Genomic DNA, 24,404 nt, shown 5'->3' on the forward strand with positions numbered 1-24,404 from the left:
GCACCGCCTCCTTGACCTGCAATCTTCTTCCCGAACTCTCCGCCCCCACCCCCTCTCCGGCCTATCACCTTCACCTTAACCTCCTTCCACCTATCGTATTCCCAACGCCCTCCCCCAAGTCCCTCCTCCCTACCTTTTATCTTAGCCTGCTTGGCACACCCTCCTCATTCCTGAAGAAGGGCTTATGCCCGAAATGTCGATTCTCCTGTTCCTTGGATGCTGCCTGACTTCCTGCGCTTTTCCAGCAACACATTTTTAAGCTCTGATCTCCAGCATCTGCAGTCCTCACTTTCTCCAAGTCATATTGCAGCTGTGTAAAACTTTAGTTTGGCCATTTGGAGTATTGTGTGCAATTATGTTTGCCACACTATAGGAAGGACGTGGAGGCTTTGAAGAGGGGGCAAAAGAGATTTGCCATGATGGATTGCCTGAATTAGTTTATCAGCTGTGAAGTGAGGATGGACAGCTTGAATTGTTTTGACTATAGAGTGTTGGAGGCTGAGGGGCAACCTGGCAGAAATATGTAAATTATGAGAGGCGTGGATAGAATAGATAGTTGGAGTCTTTTTCCCAGGTAGAAATGTTAAATACTATGTGCGAAGCAAGTTTTTTTTTTAACTCAGAGGGTGGTAGGTGTTTGGAACATGCTACCGGGGAAATGACAGAAGCAGATATGTTAGCAGATTTTAACAAGCATTTAGACAGACATGTGAACAGGTAGGGAACAGAGGGATATGGACCATGTGTGGGCATTGTGGTTGGCACAGATGTGGGCTAAAGGGACTGCACCTGTGCTGTAGTGTTCTATCTATAGTGATTCTTGGAGCAGGATGATAGGAGTTGCTCTGTTTTTCTGTGTTTCTAAAGTGAAAGGTTACTTTGACTCCACGTAGTTCCCTGAGACAGCATTCTCCCAAATGATACTGATCAAGTCCAAGTATTGCATCTGCCTATTTCGTAGACTGTATGCAACTAGCAGTCTCAAACTGCAACCTAGATACTAACGGCTGAGTATGTACAATCATAGGTGTCATGCTGAGTCTTGGTAAGTAGAGTACAAAATGAATAATTATATGCGCTTGATTTTAGATTTAATTAGTCGTAAAAATAAACAGTTTATTCTGTATTTTCTTCAGGGCGGATCCTGGGTTGTACTCAAATTCAGAAAGTGATCTTGTGCTTAAAAACAGGTGTACATTGTATAGTGTGTGTCTGTGATGCACATATGGTGTGTTCTGAAGGAGCAAAGTGTTTGGAATGAGAAACCGAGGAAGGAAAATTTAGCTGCCACAGTTAACTGCAAGTGGTCGAGTTCAGCTCAGTTGTCTGCGCTCAACCAAAACTGATACAGTTGGAAGGAAGAAATATTTTAATATTACTTGATGGGCTGCTGATTGCACATTGTATACCAGTGTAAAAAATGTAGCCTCTAAATTCAATTTTTATACTATAAAACTGAACTGAATCTGCTTCAATCCTTCAGTATTTTCACTGTGATCCAATATGAAAATCTCTCCTATAACTAGTGGTCTGCATGCCGTGAAGTTGCCTGAAAATTCTATAATGCAGTTTAAGGCAGAGCCACACCTCCATTAAAAGGGACAGTTGCCATGGTACCAATCCACTGGTGTTCCTTTGCATTCCATAAGAAACAGTATGTTGGAAATAAAGTTAGAGATCCATTATAAATCTCTATGTTGTTCTGGAAGGACTTATTACTAAAATTTCCATAATATAATAGACACCAATTTTTGGCAATCAAAGCATTACCTTGATTAGGCTAGAGATGTCTATAATATCTATTTATTTCAAAATTATATGATAAACAATTTTCTTTACATTGTTTGAAGATAATTCAGTTACCAAAACTAGGCTGTCATGTTGTCAGTGAGCTTGAAGGAGATAACCGAAGAGATTGTGATGGCAATGATGGAGATCTTTCCGGAATCACTACACAGTACCAAATTTGATGTAAAATGCTCTCAGGTTACAGAACGTGTTGTGGTATTTAAAAAAAATCTTCAAAGCAGTCAATGAACTCCTCATCCAAGCTGCTTTGCCAAGTTAGTTTTTTTTTGGTTTATATGTAGTTTAGAGTCACTAATAATTGCTACGATCTCTTTATCACAAACACTCAATATTTCCTCTTGTATACTTTGTCCCTCATTGTGATTACTGTTAGGTGGCAACTCTAAATTAGAAAATTCTTTCCAAACTGTTCTTCAACTCCATCCCGAAGGATTCTACATAATGTTCTGACCAAGGGTTGTTTCTGACCATTGCTACCCTTGATTAACCATGCCGTGCCTGTACTTTTACCTAGCCTTCCATTCATCCTGAATGTCTCATATTCAGGACCCAATGTTGTCAACCTATAACAGCTACTCCATACTGGCTATCAGATCACAGTTATTTATCTCAGTGTGTGCTATCAATTTGTTTATTTTATGAATGCTGCGTGCATTCAGATACAGAGCCTTTAGTTTTGTCCTACTGTTACCTTTGTAACATCTAGTCTTGATTGTTGGTGCATTCTTGGGTTTTCCCTCTCTGTTCCTTCCTGGTATACTCTGACTTTCATTTTCTATAGTAGCATTGGCCTTTTCACGTTGCCTTTACTCTTTGCTATACTGCAGCTTTCTACTTTTGATCTCTTGACCCACTAATTTATTTTAAATTCTCTCTACTACCCTATTTATGCAGTTGACAAAGACACTAATTCTAGCATGATTCAGGTATAAACTGTCTCAACAGTTTGCCCCCAACTGGTGCCAGTGCCCCACGGACTGGAACCCATTTCTCTTTGTTCCAAGTATTCATCTTTCTATGTTCGTCGAGCTGGGAAGTTGATTTGCAGATGTTTCATCCCCTGTCTAGGTGACATCTTCAGTGCTTTACTGTGAAGCGCTGCTGTACTGTCTCTTCTGGAATTTATTTGGTTCCGTTTCTGCTGCTTCCGGTTCCGGTTGGTGGTTGTTATATTGGGTCGAGATATATGTGCTTGTTGATGGAGTCTGTGGATTAGTGCCATGCTTCTAGAAATTCTCTGGCTGTCCTATGTTTAGCTTGTTCTATGATCGTTGTGTTGTCCTAGTCGAATTTATGGTCCTTGTCATCTATGAGTATGACTACTAGGGACAGCTTGTTATGGTGTTTCGTGGCTGGTTGGTGTTCGTGGTTGTGGATTGCTAGTTATCTGCCTGTTTGCCCGAAATAGTGTTTCGTGCAGTCTTTGCCAAGGCTCTGAAGATGTCACCTAGACAGGACACGAACCATCTGCAAATCAACTCTCAGCTCAGTGAATATACACACAACCACAACAACCAGCAACCAAGCTACAAATCTTTGCATACCTTCTCAGCATCTCAGCAAATCTCAGCATCTGCTGCTTCACAGCGCCAGAGACCCGGGTTCAATTCCCGCCTCAGGCGACTCTCTGTGTGGAGTTTGCACATTCTCCCCGTGTCTGCGTGGGTTTCCTCCGGGTGCTCCGGTTTCCTCCCACAATCCAAAAATGTGCAGGTTAGGTGAATTGGCCATGCTAAATTGCCCGTAGTGTTAGGTGAAGGGGTAAATGTAGGAGAATAGGTCTGGGTGGGTTACGCTTCGGCGGGTCGGTGTGGACTTGTTGGGCCGAAGGGCCTGTTTCCACACTGTAAGTAATCTAATCTAATCTAATCTAATCTTATTCGTCTTTCTAATTTTATGTGTCTGTGCCAAGTTATATACAGCTCAGGTAAAAATGCAGAAATTATAACCTTGGGAGTTTTTTTAACATAGTGCCTGGCTCATACTCTCTATAAGGTGTTCTACCTGTGTAGGTAACTACATGGATCTTGGCCACTGGGTACTTCTCCTCCTCCCATTGCAAGGGCTTGTCCAGCACTGATCAAATATCCTTGAACCCTGGCACCAGAGTAGGCAATACAGTTGCCTCGACCACTTGCTGTTTGCTGCAAAGAACAATATCAATCTCGATTGCTGTACTATACCCCACAACCACTGTGTTCCTTTTTTCCCCTCCCACTTTAATGCCTTCCTGTCCCATGATGCCAGTGGCAGTTTGCTCATTCACCTTGCAAGCTGAGAGAACCTCCAACCTCTTGGACAGTTGGCAAGGCTAACACACCTGCTCTCTGGATCCCCTTAGTGGCTTCACTCACAGTCACCCCCTTCTGTCCCTGATCACTGATCAGGTCATAAGATCCTAGCTTAAGCAGTTTGCTTCCTGGTACAAAGTCCCAGTAATGTTCTCCCTTTCTGATGCATTGCGGTGTCTATAGTTCAATCTCCATCTCATAAACCCCAAACCAAATCTGCTTGAATTTCAAAAACTTGCTGCAGTCTGCCCTGGATCACAAGAGTACCCCAAAGCACCCAAGTGCTGAAGTCTTCACAGATTACCTGTCCTGTCATTGGTTATGTGTTTTAGTTGATTATTTAATCATATTGTCAGTCATTTATGCAATTTTTTAAAAAAATATATATTTTATTCACTTTGTCACCAATTTGTGTACTGTTTCAAAACTTAAGGATAGAAGGTCCTTAACCACTTAGCAAGAGATAATTCCTTTGCATGTAGTACAGCAGAACCAATTCCTACAGGCAAGTAATGAGGTATTCCAAGATGGAGGACGGGAAAAATTTCTGGCTGTAAGAGCTACTTTTTTTTTGAGGTATTTTAGGTGCTGGAGGTGATTTCCTCGAATTCCAGGAGCAGCAATTACTGTTTTATATGCTGTTGCATTGTTTTGGAACTTTGGGGAAAAAAAAGTCAAAACAACAGCAGTTTAAAAGGGAGAAGAGCAGACAAAGGAAGCACGTGGTGAGGACAGTGCAGGAGAGAGAGAACCTGCACAGTTACCACCTTTGCTGTTTGAATTTGTGTACCGCTGGACATCAGAGTGCATTTGGGAAAATTAACAAACAGTGAAATTCACAACTAATCTTGGAGGAACTGTTGGGCGAAGTTCACAGCACAGAATTAGATAAGTTAATTGTTGTTTTAAGTCTGTCCAAGAGAAAGGCTGCAGTAGTGAGTATAGTGGATTCTTTCTTGATTATGTTTTTGGAGATAAGTCTCTTGATTAAAATTAAAATGTAAGCCATAGCTATTAATTTAACCTGGGGCAGTGTTTGTAGAGGAATAAGACGGTTTTATTTTCTGGTTCTGCAGATTGTGAAGGAGCAAAAATGGCCTTTGCAGTGATAAAGTACTTCTTGTCAGATGTGGGAGTTTAAAGAGAGTTTAAGGGTTACTGCGGATTATATCTTCCATAAATGCTGTTGGATATGAATCTTATCAGATCGAGTGGATCAGTTGGAGAGACTGATAGAAGCGATGAGGAATTTGCAACAGCAACAGTATGTGATGGATGGCAGTTATAGGAAGGAGGGAAGTCTCAGATAGAGTCACATAGATGGATTAACTCCAGGAAGGGTGAGAGAGGTTGGCACCTAGGGCAGGAGTCTTTTGTGGATTTCAAACAGGTATGCTGTTTTGGAAAATGTAGGGAGTGATGGATTCTCAGGGGAACGTAGCACGGACAGCCAAGTTTCCGATATTGAGACTGGCTCTAATGCAACGAGGGGTACGTCGGCTTCCAAGAGATCAATTGTGTTAGGGGATTCTGTAGTCAGAGGTACAGATAGATGTTTCTGTGGCCAGCAGAGAAAAAGCAGAATGTTGTGTTGTTTCCCTGGTGCCAGGATCAAGGATGCCTCAGAGAGGGTGCAGAATGTTCTCATGGGGGAGAGGGGCCAGCAGGAGGTCACTGTCCACATTGGAACCAACGACATTGGAAGGGAAAAGGTTGAGACTCTGAAGGGAGATTACAGAGAGTTAGGCAGAAATTTAAAAAGGAGGTTCTCAGATGAATACATGGCTGAGGAGTTGGTGTATGGGAGAAGGATTCACATTTTTGGATCATTGGAATCTCTTTTGGGGTAGAAGTGACCTGTACAACCTCTGCCTGAAAAAGTTACCCTTAGATCCCTTTTAGGTCTTTCTCCTTCATTTTAAATCTATGCCCTCTAGTTTTGGATTCTCCAACTCTGGGCCTTAGCTAATCACTCTATCCATGTCCCTCATGATTTTATAAACTTCTATAAAGTCACCTCTCAGCCTCCGACGTGCCAGGGAAAATAGCTCCAGCCTATTTATTCTCTCGCTAAAGCTTAAATTCTCCAACCCTGGCAACATCATTGTAAATCTTTTTTGCACCCTTTCAGGTTTCACAGCATCTTTCCTATAGCAGGGAGACAGGTGCAAGTGCAGGGAGAAAAGTTGTTTAAAAATGTTCAAAAGTTTATTGGGATTGTTAAATGGTAGCACAGAGTACACGAGCAAAGACATCATGATAACTTTGCACATGGTGATGGTTAGTTCTCAATTACAGTACAGTGTGCAGTTTTAGGTGTTCTCTTAAAGAATGGACAATAAGAATTTAGGCAGATACTAGGTACACGGATTAGAAACTGCAAGCATGAGGGGAGATTTGAGATACAGGAACCATTTACACTAGAACAGGGAAGGCAACTTAACAGTAGTATTAATAATTATAAAGAGTTTTGGACAAAGTAGAAGATGTATTTTGTTGGAATGAAGAAGCCTTATTAATTCAAAATTGTTCACCTTCTGCAGGAACTGTTCCCTCTGGGACTCCCTGGTCAACTCTGCCTTTACTCCTAACACCCCAATGCAGCCCCATGGCACCTACTCCTGCAACCGCCGAAGGTGTAGCACCTGCCCATTTACCTCCTCCCACCTCAGTATCTAAGGGCCCAAACATACCTTTCAGGTGAAGCAGCACTTTACCTGCACTTCTCACAAACTAGTCTAGTGCATTCACTGCTCACAATGTGGTCTCCTCAACTTTGGAGAAACAAAGTGTAAACTGGGCGACTGCTTCACAAAACATCCATGTTCTGTCTGCAAAAAAGACCCTGAGCTTGTAGTTTCCTGCAACTTTAACACACCACCCTGTTCCCTGGCTAACATCTCTGTCTCAGACTTGCTGCAGTATTCCAGCGAGTTCAGCGCAAGCTGGAAAGACAACACCTCATTTTCCACTTGGAGAACCTACAGCCTTCTGGATTCAATATCGAGTTCAATAATTTTAGGGCCTGAACTCCCCCATGTTCTAGCCCCCTACTACACACTCTAGGCCTTATTATCACATAGTCTGCTATTACGCACTACTTATTGTTAGCCACTAACAGACTCCATTAACAACTATTCACCCTCCCAGCCGGATCATTATTGACTCCTTTGTCTGTCCAACTATTCTCTCTCTTTTTGGGCTCTATCCCCACCTATCATTTACTCCTTAGCCTATTTTCTGCATATAAACTGACATTTTCATAGCTACCATCAATTCTAAGGAAGGGTTATCATACCCAAAATGTTAATTTTGATTCCTTTTCACAGATGCTGCCAGACCAGCTGAGCCTTTACAGCAACTTCTGTTTATGTTTCTGATTTACAGCATCTATAGACCTTTTGGTTTTTATTTATTCAGAGTTGTTGGAGAATTCAATGCTTGTCCACAGATGGCAATTAAAGGATAAAATATTTCAATGCTTTACGAAAAGGCAGTTGATCACTCTATCATCACCTCATTAAACACCTGATGGTGGGTTTTCCCTCCAGGCCTCTACTTCAGTTGAATTTATAAATAAAAGCAAATTACTACGGATGCTGGAACTGAAACCAAAAGAGAAAATGCGGGAAAATCTCAGCAGGTCTGGCAGCATCTGTAAGGAGAGAAAAGAGCTGACGTTTCGAGTCTAACTGACCCTTTGTCAAAGCTGGAGACAAAAAGGTCGAGGAAAGGAAGGCAAGTGTCCGAGATGGACCAGGTGAAGGTGATGGAGGGATGGAAACTGGAAGCGAAGTTTATGAATTTTACCAGGTCAGGACGAGAGCATGAAGCTGCACTGAAATAGTCATCGATGTACCGATAAAGCAGTTGTGGGAGGGGACCCAGGTAGGCCTGGAACAAGAAATGTTCCACACAGTTTAAGAAGGGCGGTAAAGACAAGCCAGGGAACTATAGACCGGTGAGCCTGACCTCGGTGGTGGGCAAGTTGTTGGAGGGAATCCTGAGGGACAGGATGTACATGTATTTGGAAAGGCAAGAACTGATTCGGGATAGTCAACATGGCTTTGTGCGTGGGAAACCATGCCTCACAAACGCAATTGAATTTTTTTAAGAAATAACAAAGAAGATTGATGAGGGCAGAGCAGTAGATGTGATCTATATGGACTTCAGTAAGGCGTTCAACAAGGTTCCCCATGGGAGACTGATTAGCAAGATTAGATCTCATGGAATACAGGGAGAACTGGCCATTTGGATATAGAACTGGCTCAAAGGTAGAAGACAGAGGGTGGTGGTGGAGGGTTGTTTTTCAGACTGGAGGCCTGTGACCAGTGGAGTGCCACAAGGATTGGTGCTGGGCCCTCTACTTTTTGTCATTTACGTAAATGATTTGGATGCGAGCCTAAGAGGTACAGTCAGTAAGTTTGCAAAAGTAAATGTCTCCTTTCCTTCCGCCTCTTTTTTTAAAAAAATATTCATTCACAGGATTTGGGCGTCTCTAGCCAGACCAGCATTGTTTGCTCATCCCTATTTGCCCAAAGGGCATTAAGTGTCAACCACATTGCTATGGGCTGAAGTCAGATGTAGGTCAGAATAGGTAAGGACAGCAATTTTTTTTATACCTTAAAAGACATTAGTGAACCAGATGGATTTTCCCTGATAATTGACAATGGTTTCATGGTCATCATTAAACTCCTAATTCCAGATATTTATTGGATTCAAATTCCATCATCTATCACAGCAAGGTTTGAATCCAGATCCTCAGAAATTTACCAGGTTCTCTGGATTAATAGTCAAGTGTGGGTGGCACGGTGGCACAGTGGTTAGCACTGCTGCCTCACAGCGCCAGAGACCCGGGTTCAGTTCCCGCCTCAGGCGACTGACTGTGTGGAGTTTGCACGTTCTCCCCGTGTCTGCGTGGGTTTCTTCCGGGTGCTCCGGTTTCCTCCCACAGTCCAAAGATGTGCAGGTCAGGTGAATTGGCCATGCTAAATTGCCCATAGTGTTAGGTAAGGGGTAAATGTAGGGGTATGGGTGGGTTGCGCTTCGGCGGGTCGGTGTGGACTTGTTGGGCCGAAGGGCCTGTTTCCACACTGTAAGTAATCTAATTTTATCTGATAATACCACTCAGCCATCTCCCTCCCCATCACTGAACTCTCCAGTCACCAAACACTCAGGTTTACACTCCATTTCCTCAACTGCTCCCATTTACATCAGATGTATATTTGCAGCAGTCTCAGTGGCTTTTGAACAAATTAAGACAAAACTGGAAGCTATACTTGATCTGTACTGTGTTAGCAGTTGTGTGTTAGCCCATTCTAATGATGTCCTTTTATCTTTAATAATATCAACTTGTGTGGAAATATTTGCAGAAGAGTGTGATCCTTCACATTATCATTATTTACATTGTTATGCCAACATGCTCTTCACCTGTTCACAGGGTTCAGTGTACATTTGAGCTAAGAGGTCTGGGTTCCAGTCCTGTCTGCTCCAGGGGTGTGTCATAGAATGCCTGACCAAGTTAATTAAAATAACTATAGAATGATGGTCTATAAATATGAGTGATCGTGGCTAATTTAACATTCAAATTAAAGCTGCTCACATGTGGCACTTGGAGGCCAGCAGTAAGGAGCTTTTTGTTTCACTGCGCAGATTAGGAATTTTTCAATCTAGTCACGGTCAGAGAGGGAAGACTTGCCCCTTAAATATATTGCTGATTCAGTATTTTTGGAAAATATGAAAGAGCATGCTAAATGAGAGACAAAAGCTAGGTGAGAGAATAATGAGGTTTGACAAGAGCTGACTCCATCAATGGAGTGTTTCAGCTGTAAAAGGTTGATTCTATGTGAGAATAAGTGGATATTTATTAGTTTTCAGCAGAATCCCATAGTTCACATTTAGGAAGCTCAAAGTTGTACGTTTAATTTGTGCCCTACAGAGATAGTATCCTGGTCTTGTGTTATTGGTGTTTGCTACCCGCGTGCTACCATCAATCCCCCTCGTGGCACTCTGTTAAAGTAAGACCAAGAATTTAAGTAACAATGCGGTATTAACATGTTTCTATTCCTGTCTATATTGAGAGTTTTCTTTTTTTAGTTATGGTAGCTAACAGCAACTATGGAATATGTGGTAGCAGCACAGTGATCTATTCATACTGTGAGGCAGCGTGGTGGCTTAGTGGTTAGCACTGCTGCCTCACAGTGCCAGGGACCTGGGTTACTGTCCGTGTGGAGTTCGCACATTCTCCCCGTGTCTGCATGGGTTTCCTCCGGGTGCTCCAGTTTCCTCCCACAATCCAAAGATGTGCAGGTCAGGTGAATTGGCCATGTTACGTTGCCCACAGTGCTCAGGGATGTGTAAGCTAGGTGCATTAGTTAGGGGAAATGTGAAGATTTGGGTCTGAGTGGGATACTCCTTGAAGGGTCGGTGTTGACTTGTTGGGACTAATGGTCTTTTTCCACACTGTAGGGATTCTAATCCATAATTTCATTTTCACTGGAGAGAAGTGCCGGTAGTGGTATAAAATACAGTGAAAGATAACATGGATTGATTTCTTGTCTACTTTGGCAGCTGCCCTGAACAAATAGCATTTGATTGTTGATAAATTACATCACTAGTAACTGATGAAGACATAATCCAGTTGGCCACTGCTGTTCTTGGCTGAGGATTGTTTTATTTTAAATTACCTGCACCACTTAGACAAAAACCCACAAAGGTTCTGTGTTAGTGTGCTGTATCATGGAATGACCTGAGGCATGTTGTATTTTCTGAGCAAAATTGCTAGCTGTGCCATTGCAAAGAATTACTCATTCAGGTACAAAACAAAGATAGGTCAACATGTGCTGTCACACCTCACAAGGTGATTTTCAGATGGTGTTCTGAGAGCAACTGCTTGGTACAAGAGGTTTATAAGATGAAAAGAAATATTAATTTGAAATGAACTTTCATATGCAGCCTAGAGTCAAATTTGGTTAATCTGTCAACAAAAACAATATTGCGTATTAAAAATCTGGACTGACTATTTTAACACCGTTTCGATTTGTCAACTGGTAATTGCAAGATTAAGAAGTTGTATCAAACTATTGCAACAATAGTTTGGCCAAAAGAATTTAATTACCTCCTGACTCTCTCAATTGGATCGCAAAGCACAGGTACTGTTCCAATAATGAGTACATCACACAACTATGGAAGTTCAGTTATTGAAGGCATTTGCTCTTTCTGAATCTTGGGTTCTTGTGGTTTTGAATTGCTGCACAGTTGTTTGACGTGACAATTTGTGAAGTTCAAGTTTTGGGTATGCAGTAAACAATAAGGCTGTGATGCATTCTTCCACAGTCTACCATCCCTATAAATTGTTGAACTAATGAACAAATTTTTTTTAAAGCCCCAGTTCTTATGCACTGCCGAAGTCCTTGCTCATCATCTGTGGCTGATTGGGACTCCAACTGATTACAGTGTGTTCAACAATATGCACTCTGCTCATTAAAATTTTGAACAGCTGAGGCAGCTTTAGGGACTCTAGTGTTAAGCTTGGAAAGCTGTGGAAGCTCAGAGGAATGAAACTGGGATTCTTCCATCCCTCTTCAGCAACAGCCTGGTGCATTCATATTTTTGCCAACTAATCTCATCCAGTTTCATGAGCACAGTGTACTTCTGTTGTCAACGACAACAATTGTTTTATTCATTTACCTGATGTGTGTCACTGGCAAAGCCATAATTTATTGCCCATCACTAATTATTCTCGAAAACGTAGTGGTGACCCATCTTGAATAACTAATTGTCATACTCGACCATTTTGAGAACAACAGAGTCGATCATATTGCTGAGAGTCTGGTGTCACATATAGGCAAGATCAGGTAAGAACAGATTTCCTAAATGACATTAAGGAACCAAGGTAGTTTTCATTTTCTGATAATTTAATAGTTTCATGATAACAATTACTGATAGTTTTTTATTTCAGATTTGGTTCACTGAATTTAAATTCCCAGCTATCAATTCTTAATAATTCTCCCTGTGGGATGTAGGTGTCGCTGAAAATGCTTGAAATGTTTGCCCATTCCTAATTGCCCTTGAACTAAGTGACTTTCTTAGCCATTTCGGAGAGCAGTTAAGACTCGACCACACTTGCTGTAGGTCTGGATTCACCAGGTAAGGATGGTATATTACCTTCCCTAAAGGACATTGTTTTTGCGACAATCAATGATTGGTTGCCAACATTTTATATTGTCGTTGAATTAAAATTCTGGTAGTTACTATGGTGGGATTCAAACATGTGTCCCCAGGACATTAGCCTGGGCCTCTGAATTCCTAGTCCAAAGATATCACCACTACACAGTCATCTGCCCAAAGTAGTGGGATTTGAACTCATGTCTCCAGACTGTTACTCAAAACTTGTGGATTACCCCTATGTTCAAGTGACAGTACCACCAAGCCCTTATTTTAACATAATAAAATGTGCCAGTGTACTTCATAGAAGTGTTTTGAACAAAATTTGCTGCTGAGCTGTATAAGATGTATTAGACAGGCAATTAATAGCTTGGATACAAAGATGTATTTTAAGCAGCATTTCAAAGAAAGTAGAAATACACAGGTTGAAGAAAGGGATAGAACCTACATTGCTGATAGTCACTAATCAAAGTTAACAAAAATAAGTGAGGGCTGCATAAGAGATTACAATTGAAGGAACTCTGAGATATTCAAAGGTTATAAGGCTGGAGAATATGGAAGTGTTTGGGAGGGGCAAAGCTATGGATGCATTTGAACTGAGGATAGGTATCTTAAAACCAAGGCTTCGCCAGCCTGTGTCAATGCAGACCAGTGATTCCAGAGATTGAGAGATTGAAACTTGGAGCAAGTTAAGAAACATGTACCAAGTTTGACATTACATTTCATTGTTGTGCGAAGATTGGGGAACTAGTCCCCACAGATTCAACTTGCTTAACAGAGTCTAATTGAGAATGAGCATTGCACCAGTATCTTGTGTTTAGAGTGGAAAACCAGCTGCCTTGGCCCTATTACAGCCTTACGGACTGATTTTTCAGGTCAGTTTATGATTGAAATCTGGCTTTGTTCAAATTGTTGGTGTAGCCAAGGGAGGTGATCCAGAAGTGTGCCATCAGCTGCATTTCTAAAGTATGAAAAGATTTTGTGATGTCCACAAAATATCTTCACACAATGGTGCCCGTTAATGTTGTAATGTGCTGATATTTTTATTCTTTGTTCAGAGATGTTATGACACAAGTCTGGGGCAGATGAGACTTGAACCAGGGCCTCCTTGGCCAGTGGCAGGGACACTGCCACTACACCACAAGTCCCGCTGTGCAACCGTCAAAAATTGCTAAGTGATGAAAATTGGCTTTTGTATTAGATGATGACATTGCCTTTCGAGGCCAGAGGGTCTGTCCTTGACATATGTTTTAACATTGTCTGAACAGGTTGATTGAAGTTATCAACAATGACATTGCTTAATTGAAATCAATTTTAGAAGCATTTGTGTTAACCATGAAGAAAAAGTAGTTTGGGTTAGTAATACGGAAAATAATTATACATCAGTCTTCTGTCATTCAGAGGCCTGACTATTTTTTTCATTTTTTTCACCCATTCAGGAGAGATTTCCATTATCATTGAATGCTTAATGCATGATACTGAGATATATTGTGGAGATGTTATTAAATGAAAGCTTTGTAGCTATAAAACAAGTTTCAGCTGTTTGCTTCTCAGCCAGGTGAGGAGCATCATATGAAGATCAGAATTATAATGGTTAAGGCACAGTAACTGTATGGAACAATAGGCCTTTTCCTGGCTGCCATTTCTTTTGTATGTTCATTAACTCTAAGAATAAGCATTAACTGTTCAATAACTGCTCAATTTGCGTGCAGAAAGATTGGGGATGGAGGAGGAGGAATTTGTTACACTTGTAGCAATATGTATTCAGTAACCCATGAGAAGGAACTTACCTGTTAAAAGCTCACTATAGTAATTTTGGCAGGAATGAATGTCTAAAATTATATAAAGTTTAAAGATGCTTTGTATAAGTGAGTCCTACAGTTCCTGTCAAACGATATTGATTTATTGTAGTTACTACCAGTGGCAGTGAAATCCCAGTATAAACTGTACACAGAATCAGACGTCTTGGATTTGAAGCAGCGTAAGAGTGCTGTTTACTTTTAGCCTGACTTTATCACTGAGAAGTAGTGGCTCCAGAGAGAAATCTTGGCATTAAAGGAAGTTGCTTTACGTCACTGTTTCCAAGTTATAAACAAACACTTCAACGTGTTTACACAGCGCTGACAGAACCAGTTAACCCAAATTATTTTTACTTTCTTTTTTACAAGCGACCTTCTCATTTTATATTCTTCACATTTAGAACCCTATAGTGCCAAAATTTGGAAGGCAGGTATCAAGCTTACACGTAAGCATCGGACTCTGCTTTGACTATGATGTGATTAACAATGGCCCATGTTTTAAAATTAAAATACAGCTGTTTGAATTTTACTAGGATGGATGCAGTTCTAAAGTTGTATGATGGAATGTTTCTTTTACTGTTTTCAGTGTATGGTTTGTTTAGTTTTGGCCCAGATTTTGCCCAAATAGAACCATGGAATGTCAAAGCTCAGAAGATAGTCATGTCAACTCTTTGTTCGAGCTATCCAATTGGTCCCCTTGTCAGGAGTTCTCCTTATAGCTTTTTAAAAAATATCCTTTGCAGTCAATTTCCTTCTGAAAGTTACTGTTGAATCTGTTTGCATCATCCTTTCAGGCAGCAAATTTCTGAAACTTTCTAAACTTAAGTAATGAACAGTTGAGCCAGATATTCGCCTGTCTTGTTTGGTAAAGGTTTTTTTTCCAATGCAGGTCATTGATTTGTATGTAATCCATGGCTGCAGTTTGTAAGTTCTGTGGAGTTCTATATTTAACATTTACTTATTGTGTGGTTACACTGTGGTCAGTCCATGTTCAATAATCTTGGAAAGTGAACAATTAGGTTGCACTGTGTGGTTTAAGTTCAGGATAGTTTCTAATAGTAGTTGTGGTTACATGTAGAAGAAGATAGGAGCTGTTTGGCTTTATACATGATGTTCCAAGTTATTATGATGCATCCCACTTTTCTAATGAAATTAGTTGCTGCTAGATCCTAGAGGTATATGTCATCTTTTTAACCACACTTGAAAGAATTGATCTTGTTCTTTTGAATGGGCTGTGTGTAAGAAGGAGTTTGTCATGTTAATCCATTTTGAACTACATTGAGAGGCCAGCAATCATCTTCAAATGCACTTATGATGATGTGGGAGAAATAATTCACTGGCACTAAAGGACTTTGTTGGCATTGATATTATGCCTTATCTCTCCTCAGATCTGAGTGCTCTATTTCCAAGTAATTACCTTTTGAGTTGTAGTCAATGTTCTTTGCAATTAAAGCTAGCTCCCAGTTTGAGAAATCAAGGTACTTGATCCTCTTTGTACAGTTCCACAGAAGCTTTGGTTTCACATTTCATCAAAAAGGCACCCCATCAGCCAATACACCTCTGTACTTACTGAAGTGTTGGCCCAGATTATGTGGCCTATGTTTCAAAGGTGCTTGAGGATATTGACACTTAATTCAAGAACAGTCATGATATTGCTTAGCCAAACCGATGCTGAAGTGAAGAAGTGACTGGAAAAGGAGAATTGGTTTTAGATACAACAGTCTACATGCTAGTACTGTCATGGCTTTATTTGTTTTTCAGGTTCTGGTTGCTTCTGGGCAAGTTATATGCCTCAGTATTGAAGGCCACCCTGTCAGAAGCTGCAGTCTAATCAAAGGCCTGAAACTTCTGAGTCAGGTTGTAGATTCATTTGCTGAGCGGATGTATTTTACTGCAGATGTTTCATCACCTCATTAGGTGACATTGTCAGTGCGCTTCTAGTGAAGCATTGGTGGTCTGACCCGTCTGGTACTTGTGTTTCCGTTTTCTGGGGTACTTTACATACCAGACACACACACATCAGGCTGCACAAACCAGCAACGCTGCACTGACAACGGGACCCATCAAGGTAACGAAATGTCTGCAGAAAAACGCGTCAGGTTGGCGAACGAATCTACAACTTCACCCACAACCTAAGCGACAAGCCTTTTCAGAAAAACTCTTAACTTTTGAGTCCTAGAGATTGTCACTAGAGCGTCGGGACTTAAATGATGCTTTGCTTTCAGGTCTCGTGAATGGGAGAAGGGAGTCTGAGACAAGACCAGTGAAGTATCCTTTAACAGCCAACCCCTTGCCCATCACTGCCTCGGAATAGAGGACAGCCTGAGCCCAGGAGGCTGTCCTACTTCTGCCTGCCTGCCATAAAAGCAGGCCAGTGATGAATTGTGGAATTCCCCACCACAGAAAGTGGCAGAGGCCAAACTGTTGTGTTTTCAAGGAGGAGGCTGAAGGGACCAAGGGAAATGGGGTAGAGGTATTGAGCTCAATGATCAGCCGTGATCATATTGATTGGTGGAGCAGGCTTTAGGTGCCTACTGCTGCTCCTACTTCAGTTTATATGAATTGAGACCCAGACGTGCCAGTAATTGATCATTTAAGGACCTTAAATGGTAGTAGATCAAGGAGGTCACCCGTGGACCTTGTTACCCAGCATTTCATTGCAGAGTGACAAATCTATCCAGGGCCAATTACCACAACAAGGAGGAGAAAATCATGCCCTTGATGTTGACTCACTGTTGTAATGTAGGAATGTCATAGCCAATCATGCAAAGCAAGCTCCTGCAGAAGTAATTTATCATGTGTTTTGTGATGTTGATTGAGAAATAATTATTGGCCAGGACACAAGAGATACTCCCACGGTCGACTTCAAAATAATGTCATAGCATCAGTTAAATTTGCCTGAGGGAGAAAACAGGGCCTTGAGTTCACATCTCATCTGAAAAATGGCACTTCCAATGGTGCAGCACTTTCTCTGTACTGCAGGTCTAGATTATGTGCTCCAGACTGTAGGATGGATCACAAACACTCAACTATCTGACTCAGAGCTTAGAGTGCTACCCACTGAGCCACAGCTGCCATCTGAACACCAACTGGCATCTGGTTTTAAGCTTATCGTGTAGATACCTGCAGCTTGGAGAATATAATTATCTGGTTGACAGAAAAATACTTTTACCACCTCATAAGGAACAGTAATTGTGGTGTAAGCCAAGATGAGCTGAGTCCCATTGTCCTTCATTGATTTTATCCTGTGACTGTTTGAACCAGAGCTTAAAAATGTGTTGCTGGAAAAGCGCAGCAGGTCAGGCAGCATCAAAGGAGAAGGAGAATCGACGTTTCAGGCATACACTGGGGAGACAGGCTGCCTACTTGCGCAATGTTTCAGAGAATACCTCTGGGACACCCGCACCAACCAACCCAACCGCCCCCATGGCGGAACACTTTAACTTCCCCTCTCACTCCTCCAAGGACATGCAGGTCTTTGGCCTCCTCCATCGCCAGACCATGGCAACACGACGCCTGGAGGAAGAGCGCCTCATCTTCCGCCTAGGAACCCTCCAATCACAAGGGATGAATGCAGATTTCTCCAGCTTCCTCATTTCCCCTCCCCCCACCTTTTCTCAGTCCCAACCCTCGGACTCAGCACCTCCTTCTTGACCTGCAATCCTCTTCCCGACCTCTCCGCACCCCCACACCCCCCACTCCGGCCTAACACCCTCAACTTAACCTCCTTCCACTGATCGCATTCCCAACGCCCCTCCCCAAGTCCCTCCTCCCTACCTTTTATCTTAGCCTGCTTGGCACACCTTTCTCATTCCTGAAGAAGGGCTTATGCCTGAAATGTCGATTCTCCTGTTCCTTGGATGCTGCCTGACCTGCTGCGCTTTTCCAGCAACACATTTTTCAGCTCATTTCGTAAGATTAGTCTAGATCTTCAATGCTTCTTGACTTTTGGTGATTTACTTCTTTTTGGTCAGTTGAATTGCTGCTGTGCACAAAATCTGTCAAAATCGAAGACAACTTGTGTTTTTGTAGCACCTGATAGGTAATAAAACATCCCAAGATGCTTTGTTGGAGCATGTCAAACAAACATTGAAAGGGTTCAGAAAGGATTTACAAGGATGTTGCCAGGGTTGGAGGATTGGAGCTATAGGGAGAGGCTGAATAGGCTGGAGCTGTTTTCCCTGGAAAGTCAGAGACTGAGGGGTGACCTTAGAGGCTATAAGGCATGAATAGGGTAAATAGATAAGGTCTTTTCCCTGGGTTGTGGGATTCTAGAACTAGAGGCCATAGGTTTAGGGTGAGAGGGGTAAGATTTAAAAGGAACCTAAAGAGGCAACCTTTTCATGCACAGGGTGGTGCGTGTATAGAATAAGCTGCCAGAGGAATTGGTAGAGGCTGGTCCAATTACAACATTTTAAAAGGCATCTGGATGGGTATATGAATAGGTAGGGTTTAGAGGGATAGGGGCCAAATGCTGACAAATGGGACTAGATTAGGTTAGGATATCTGGTTGGCATGGATGAGTTGGACCGAAGGGTCTACTTCCATGCTGTACATCTCCATGACTGTGTTCAAGAGTCTGTAAATCAGAGTGTATGAAATCTATACTTATAGGCTTCTATTTGTCTGATATGGGCTGTTGCCCATCCCACCTGCCCTGATCAGGATAGCTTACACATGAGTTGGAAGAGCAAATGTTTATGAACTTTGAAGTATACTCTGCAATGCTGCTGGAATTTGACCAACATAAGTGCTGCTTGCCCTTTTTGAACACTCTACTCAGTCTCAGTAGGCAATACCCTTTTAACTGTTTAGCAAGGCAAGCTGACTGTTCTACCTGGTTTAGGTATAACAGTTATCTGGTTCTGAGCACCATATCACTTTGTGCATTCTTGGCTTCAAAGAGATGGATCAGAAACCATGAGGTACAAGATCAAAACAACTGATTTACTGTAGCTGAATTGGTGAAAATCTGATTTTATTGTTCAAAATGTAAGAATTACTGCGGTGTTTTTAGATTTCTTATTGCACCTTCAACTGGAACTCTGAAACTTAATAACACCCAATTTGAGTGAGGGACTTACAATATATAGAACTGTATGGATTACAAATAAATGTACAAAACAGTGGAAGTAACCAAATTGAAACTGCAACATCTCACAATTTGAGATAAAATCAGAAGTGTGCGGGAAAGGGGAAATAAGACCCTTGGAGGACTGTAGTCAATGAAAGAATTTTTAAAACTATTTTAATTGTCACAAGCCAGCATCAGCCCCATAGCTATCATTATCATCGAACTCGTTGTTGGATTGGTTTAACATTGTAATTATTCTAAAGCACTGCCGACCGTCACAGGGTCAGCTAAGAACAGATATGTTTGAAATACTGTCCAAATATTATAACACCTAGTAAAACTTTAATGAAGTGGAGATGTAACCCTCCAGCTTTAAGGATCTAAATTCATAGGTTGCTATTCATTTGGAGCTATTCATTGTCCTTTGACAGGACCTGGCAGAAACTTTTACAGAATTACACCAAAAAATAAGCCGCTACATGTGCAGCTGATTTATCCATACACAATAGAAACCACAAGAACCCAATTTTTAAGTAATCTCTCAATCTTTTTGACCTCTTTGTGTAAGACTTGCAGATTCTAATCACATTCTAAAATGATCGGGCCTTTCTATAGAATAGGGGAAAATTGTTTGTTTTCAGCTACTGTGGCCTGTTCCCTGGTAGCTGGTTCAGAATGCTATTGGCAGAGACCTCCAGCAAAGAACAAGCCTATAATTCTCAGAATTAGGGTTTATGATAGAGAATGGAAAATGGAAGGGAGTGGGTTTAATCCTCTTAGTCAAAGATGGTTGTTCTCTAACAGTGTCTTTCCTTTCCATATAGACAGCCCTATAACCAGCAGAAGAATCGATATGGGGATGTGTTGTGCTTGGACCAAACTAGAGTGAAGTTGAAATCCCTCAATCATGATGAGGTAAGAGAAGATTCAAGTGGGTATGACTTTTAAAATTTCAGTCATCCCACACAGATATTTATTCCCCTCCAAACTACTGCTCTAACTTTGTCTTTTAGATATCCAGGGTATATCGGCCTTAATCGTTATGTGGACTAGCTGCCAAGGTTTGATCTGCTGTTCAGTGATCTGTGGTAATGCTAGTATTTCCTGGCCTAGTGTTGTCACTGTAGACAAGAGAAACCCTCTACTGAGTTCAGATGAGACCCAGCTTCAAACCTGACATCTCTGTTTGGATACTTAGCATTCTTGGCAATTTTGAGTATTTGTAAATGTTGCTGCCTGTGATGCCCATGGTAAAGTACCGACAAAAACCAAATCAGTGAGATATTAAATTTATATTAATATCACAGAATGGTTTTAATTAATGATCATAGATCACAAGGAAACATTGTTTCAGTGTTTTTTACTCTCTTTACTGCAAAGGATAGACTGCATTTTTCTAGATAACAATTGCATGCCCTTCTGTCTCTGTCTATCTGTCTCTGTAGCTTGTTTCTAGTTCCATCCTGATTAGTTAGCTGAGAACCAATCAGCCTCACTTTTAAACAGTTCCTCACCACTTGATCATCTATGCATTGCAGAAGAAGACACCCATAGCCACAAAAATAATAGAATTTACAACAGGTATTGAACTCCTCACTCTGAAATTATGCAGCCATCCTCATAAATCTCTGTTTTCAAAAACAACTTTTTTTTTTCTTTCCAATCCACAGATTTTAAAGGCAAAAATAAAAAGCCTCAGATCTTCCAATTAGATTGCTGAGAGGCCCTGGGAGTTTAATCAAAGCTTAGAGCTATCCATGACCCACTTCTTTTTCCCTGTAATTGGGACTTGGAGGAGCAGTGAGAATGCTTGGGAATTCTCAGTATTTTGAAACTGATTAAACAGGAACAGGTGTTCATTTATTTCATGTTAGAATTACCTTTTAAGTATTCCTGAAGACTAATGTGAAGGTGGGAACTAATAAAAACAGGAAGCACTGGAGAAACTCAGCAGATCTGACATCTGTGGAGACAGAAAGAGTTAATATTTTGAGTCTCTTCAAGAGCTTGAAAAGTTAACTCTATTTCTCTCTCCACAGATGCTGCCAGCTCTGCTGAGTTGCTCCAGTATTTTCAGTTTTTATGTCAGATTTCCAGCTCATTGGGAGGTTATTGTCTTGCAATAATGAGATTTTTCTGAGTGTAAGCTCGCATTTGAAAGAAAAGCCTCTGATGTAGTCAAAGGACAGAGCTTACGAATAATTCATAAAGTCAGCAGACATCCCAGAGTACCCCCAGACCGACCATAAGCTGTTTTTAAAATTACAGTCGCTGTTGCTACAGAGGTACATGCAGCAGCTTTTTAAAGCCCCACATGCAGCCAAAATGGTGAATGAAAAGAATATAAAAAGCTGCAGGTATTGGAAAACTAAAATAAAAACAGAAAATGCTGAAAGCATTCAGCAGGTCTGGCAGCATCTGTGGAGAGAAGAAACCATGTTAATGTTTCAAATCAAAGGCCTTTCATCTGAACTGTCAGAGGAGGAGGTCTGCAAGCTGATGTATCAACTCTGTTCCTCAATGCAGATATTGCCTCACTTGACTGTTTCCAGCATTTTCAGCTTTTAATTCATTGAGTTGAATGGCTAATGTACCAATTTAAAGCCTGGACAAGTGATACAGAGATTAGATTAGATTCCCGAACGTGGAAACAGGCCCTTCGGCCCAACCAGTCCACACTGACCCTCTGAAGAGCAACCCACCCAGACCCATTCCCCTGACTAATCCACCTAACACTATGGGCAATTTAGAATGGCCAGTTCCCCTGACCCGCACATCTTTGGACTGTGGGAGGAAACCGGAGCACCCGGAGGAAACCCACACAGACACGGGGAGAATGTGCAAACTCCACACAGAGTTGTCCAAGACGGGAATTGAACCCAGGTCCCTGGCGCTGTGAGACAGCAGTGCTAACCACTGAGCCACCGTGCCACCCTGAAATGCAAGTTCAAAACCCATCAAGGCAGCTGGGAAAACTTAATCTAGGTAAATGCTAAATGACTCTTAACTACCTATTGAAGTGGCCTAGCAAGCCACTCAGTTGTATAGTGTTGGGCTGTAAATCCTGGCATCAGGACAATGGATCACCTCAAGAAATGGCTTCCTGTGCCTCTGGTGTCAGCTGGAGACAGATTGGTGATTATTTGCTGCCTTTCCACTTGGCACCAAGCATACAGAGAAATACTTGCGGATCGTGAGAGTGCAGTCACTGTTTTCAGATGGGTGGCAGGCAGTTACGCAGCTTGATCTGAAGTACATTTGGAGGCAAGTAATGGTGAAATATACAATGCCCACACAGAAATCCAGAATAACCAAGCTTTATTTTGTGTTTCAATAACTATAGGAAAGATGTTGTGAAACTTGAAAGGGTCCAGAAAAGATTTACAAGGATGTTGCCAGGCTTGGAGAGTTTGAGCTGCAGGGAGAAGATGTATAGGCTGGGGCTGTTTTCCCTGGAGTATTGGAGGCTGTGGAGTGACCTTCGTGTATGGAATGAGCTGCCAGAGGAAGTGGTGAAGGCTGGTACAATTACAACATTTAAAAGCATCTGAATGGGTATGTGAATAGGAAGGGTTTAGAGGGCTATGGGCCAAGTGCTGGCAAATGGGACTAGGCTAATTTAGGATATCTGGTCGATATGGACAAGTTGGACTGAAGGGTGTTTCCATGCTGCACATCTCTATGACTGCAAATCTTCTTTATATAATACTCTCAGTTTAAAAAGTCCCTATTTCACATCTGGTAGTCTGTCATGGAACCTATCTTCCTGACTGACAACAATTTGTATGTTATCTTTAATGTAGCAAAACATCCCCAGGTGTTTCGCAATAGTGTTCTTAGATAAAATCTGACACCCATAACAAGATATTCGGAGAGTTTGGTCAAAAAAATATGTTTAATCAGCAACTTGAAGGAGAAATGTGTGCCTGAGAAACAGAGATTTTAAGCGAATTCCAGAGCTTAGGTTTCAGGCAGCTGAAGGTGCAGCTTCATAGTCTGAGATATAAACAGGAGGCTAGAATTGGAAGAATGCAAGGATCCTGAAGGGCTCAGGAGATTACCAATAGGGAGAGAGCATGGATGGATTTGACAACGGGCTTGCAAGTGGATATTACTTTGCTCTGTAAATTTGAAGGGCGTTTCCTACAACAAGACCTCCCATAAATACGATAGTAGTCATGATTTGGAGATGCCGGTGTTGGACTGGGGTGTACAAAGTTAAAAGTCACACAACACCAGGTTATAGTCCAACAGGTTTAATTGGAAGCATACTAGCTTTCGGAGCGACGCTCCTTCATGGACAACTACCTGATGAAGGAGCTTCGCTCCGAAAGCTAGTGTGCTTCCAATTAAACATGTTGGACTATAACCTGGTGTTGTGTGACTTTTAACTTTCCCATAAATACAGTACAGACAACCTAAATATTGCACTTTTCCATAAGGTACTCCACAGATTGCAATAAGTACAAGATGGCACCACGATTTCATGATTACAGGAACTAAACTGGCATCATCATACTGTATTTTGAAATGGAGAGTGGTGAAGAAACAGGGAAGTTAAAGGAACACCAGAGCTGGTCTTGTCCAGTGTACTCTGAGACTGCGATCTGTCAAGCCACCTCATTGTGTGATGCACAGAGCAAACTGATTGTTTGCTTATTTTAACGCATCAGCTGCTACCTTTTGTAAATATTCACTTAGTTGCTTTTTATGTTTTATAAAATTATTCCTTAGATCTTTACTTGCCTTTTGTTTTGCTTAACATCAGTTCATAATCAACTCAGTACAATTAATCTTGAATCTATTTTCCTATTTCTGCAGTTACTAATTATTTAAATTGCAGAAATAAGTGAGACCAACATCTTTCTGTCTTGCGTGTCTGCATTTCCTCTCCAGAAGCCAAAACATGTTCCCAGTTTCTTGTTGCTGCCTTTGAGTTTCAAGTTTTCACACTTGTTGCTGCTGACAGTTGGGATTTCCCTCTGACCAGCGAAGGCATTGTGCTATACTGCTTGTCTGTTTTTACCAGAAGTGATCCAGGAGAGTGAGGTTAGCGGGTTCTCAGTCAAGTTTGTGACCTTTTTAAATCTGTCTTTCCTGTCTTTGTTTCTTTTGGTCGTTTACCTGGGATTGTGTCGGTCCTGGGCCTCCTTCACTGCCGCTCCCTCACCACCGCTCCCTCACCACCAGATGCCTGGAGGAAGAACGCCTCATCTTCCGCCTCGGAACACTTCAACCCCAGGGCATCAATGTGGACTTCAACAG

The 24,404-nt window shown here is 41.6% G+C and overlaps 1 protein-coding gene across 5 annotated transcripts in view; it reads left to right on the top strand.

Annotated features, from left to right (window-relative positions):
- ptpn9a (protein tyrosine phosphatase non-receptor type 9a) overlaps window positions 1-24,404 on the top strand; it is a 234,669-nt gene that overhangs the window by 170,343 nt on the left and 39,922 nt on the right. For all 5 annotated transcript variants that reach the window (XM_043680531.1, XM_043680533.1, XM_043680532.1 and 2 more), the window contains exon 8: window positions 19,964-20,054. In XM_043680531.1, coding sequence (XP_043536466.1) covers window positions 19,964-20,054 — 91 coding nt within the window. The remainder of the gene's footprint in view (window positions 1-19,963; window positions 20,055-24,404) is intronic.

The sequence above is a fragment of the Chiloscyllium plagiosum genome, chromosome 40, assembly GCF_004010195.1.
Source record: "Chiloscyllium plagiosum isolate BGI_BamShark_2017 chromosome 40, ASM401019v2, whole genome shotgun sequence".
In the NCBI taxonomy this organism is placed as follows: Eukaryota; Metazoa; Chordata; class Chondrichthyes; order Orectolobiformes; family Hemiscylliidae; genus Chiloscyllium; species Chiloscyllium plagiosum.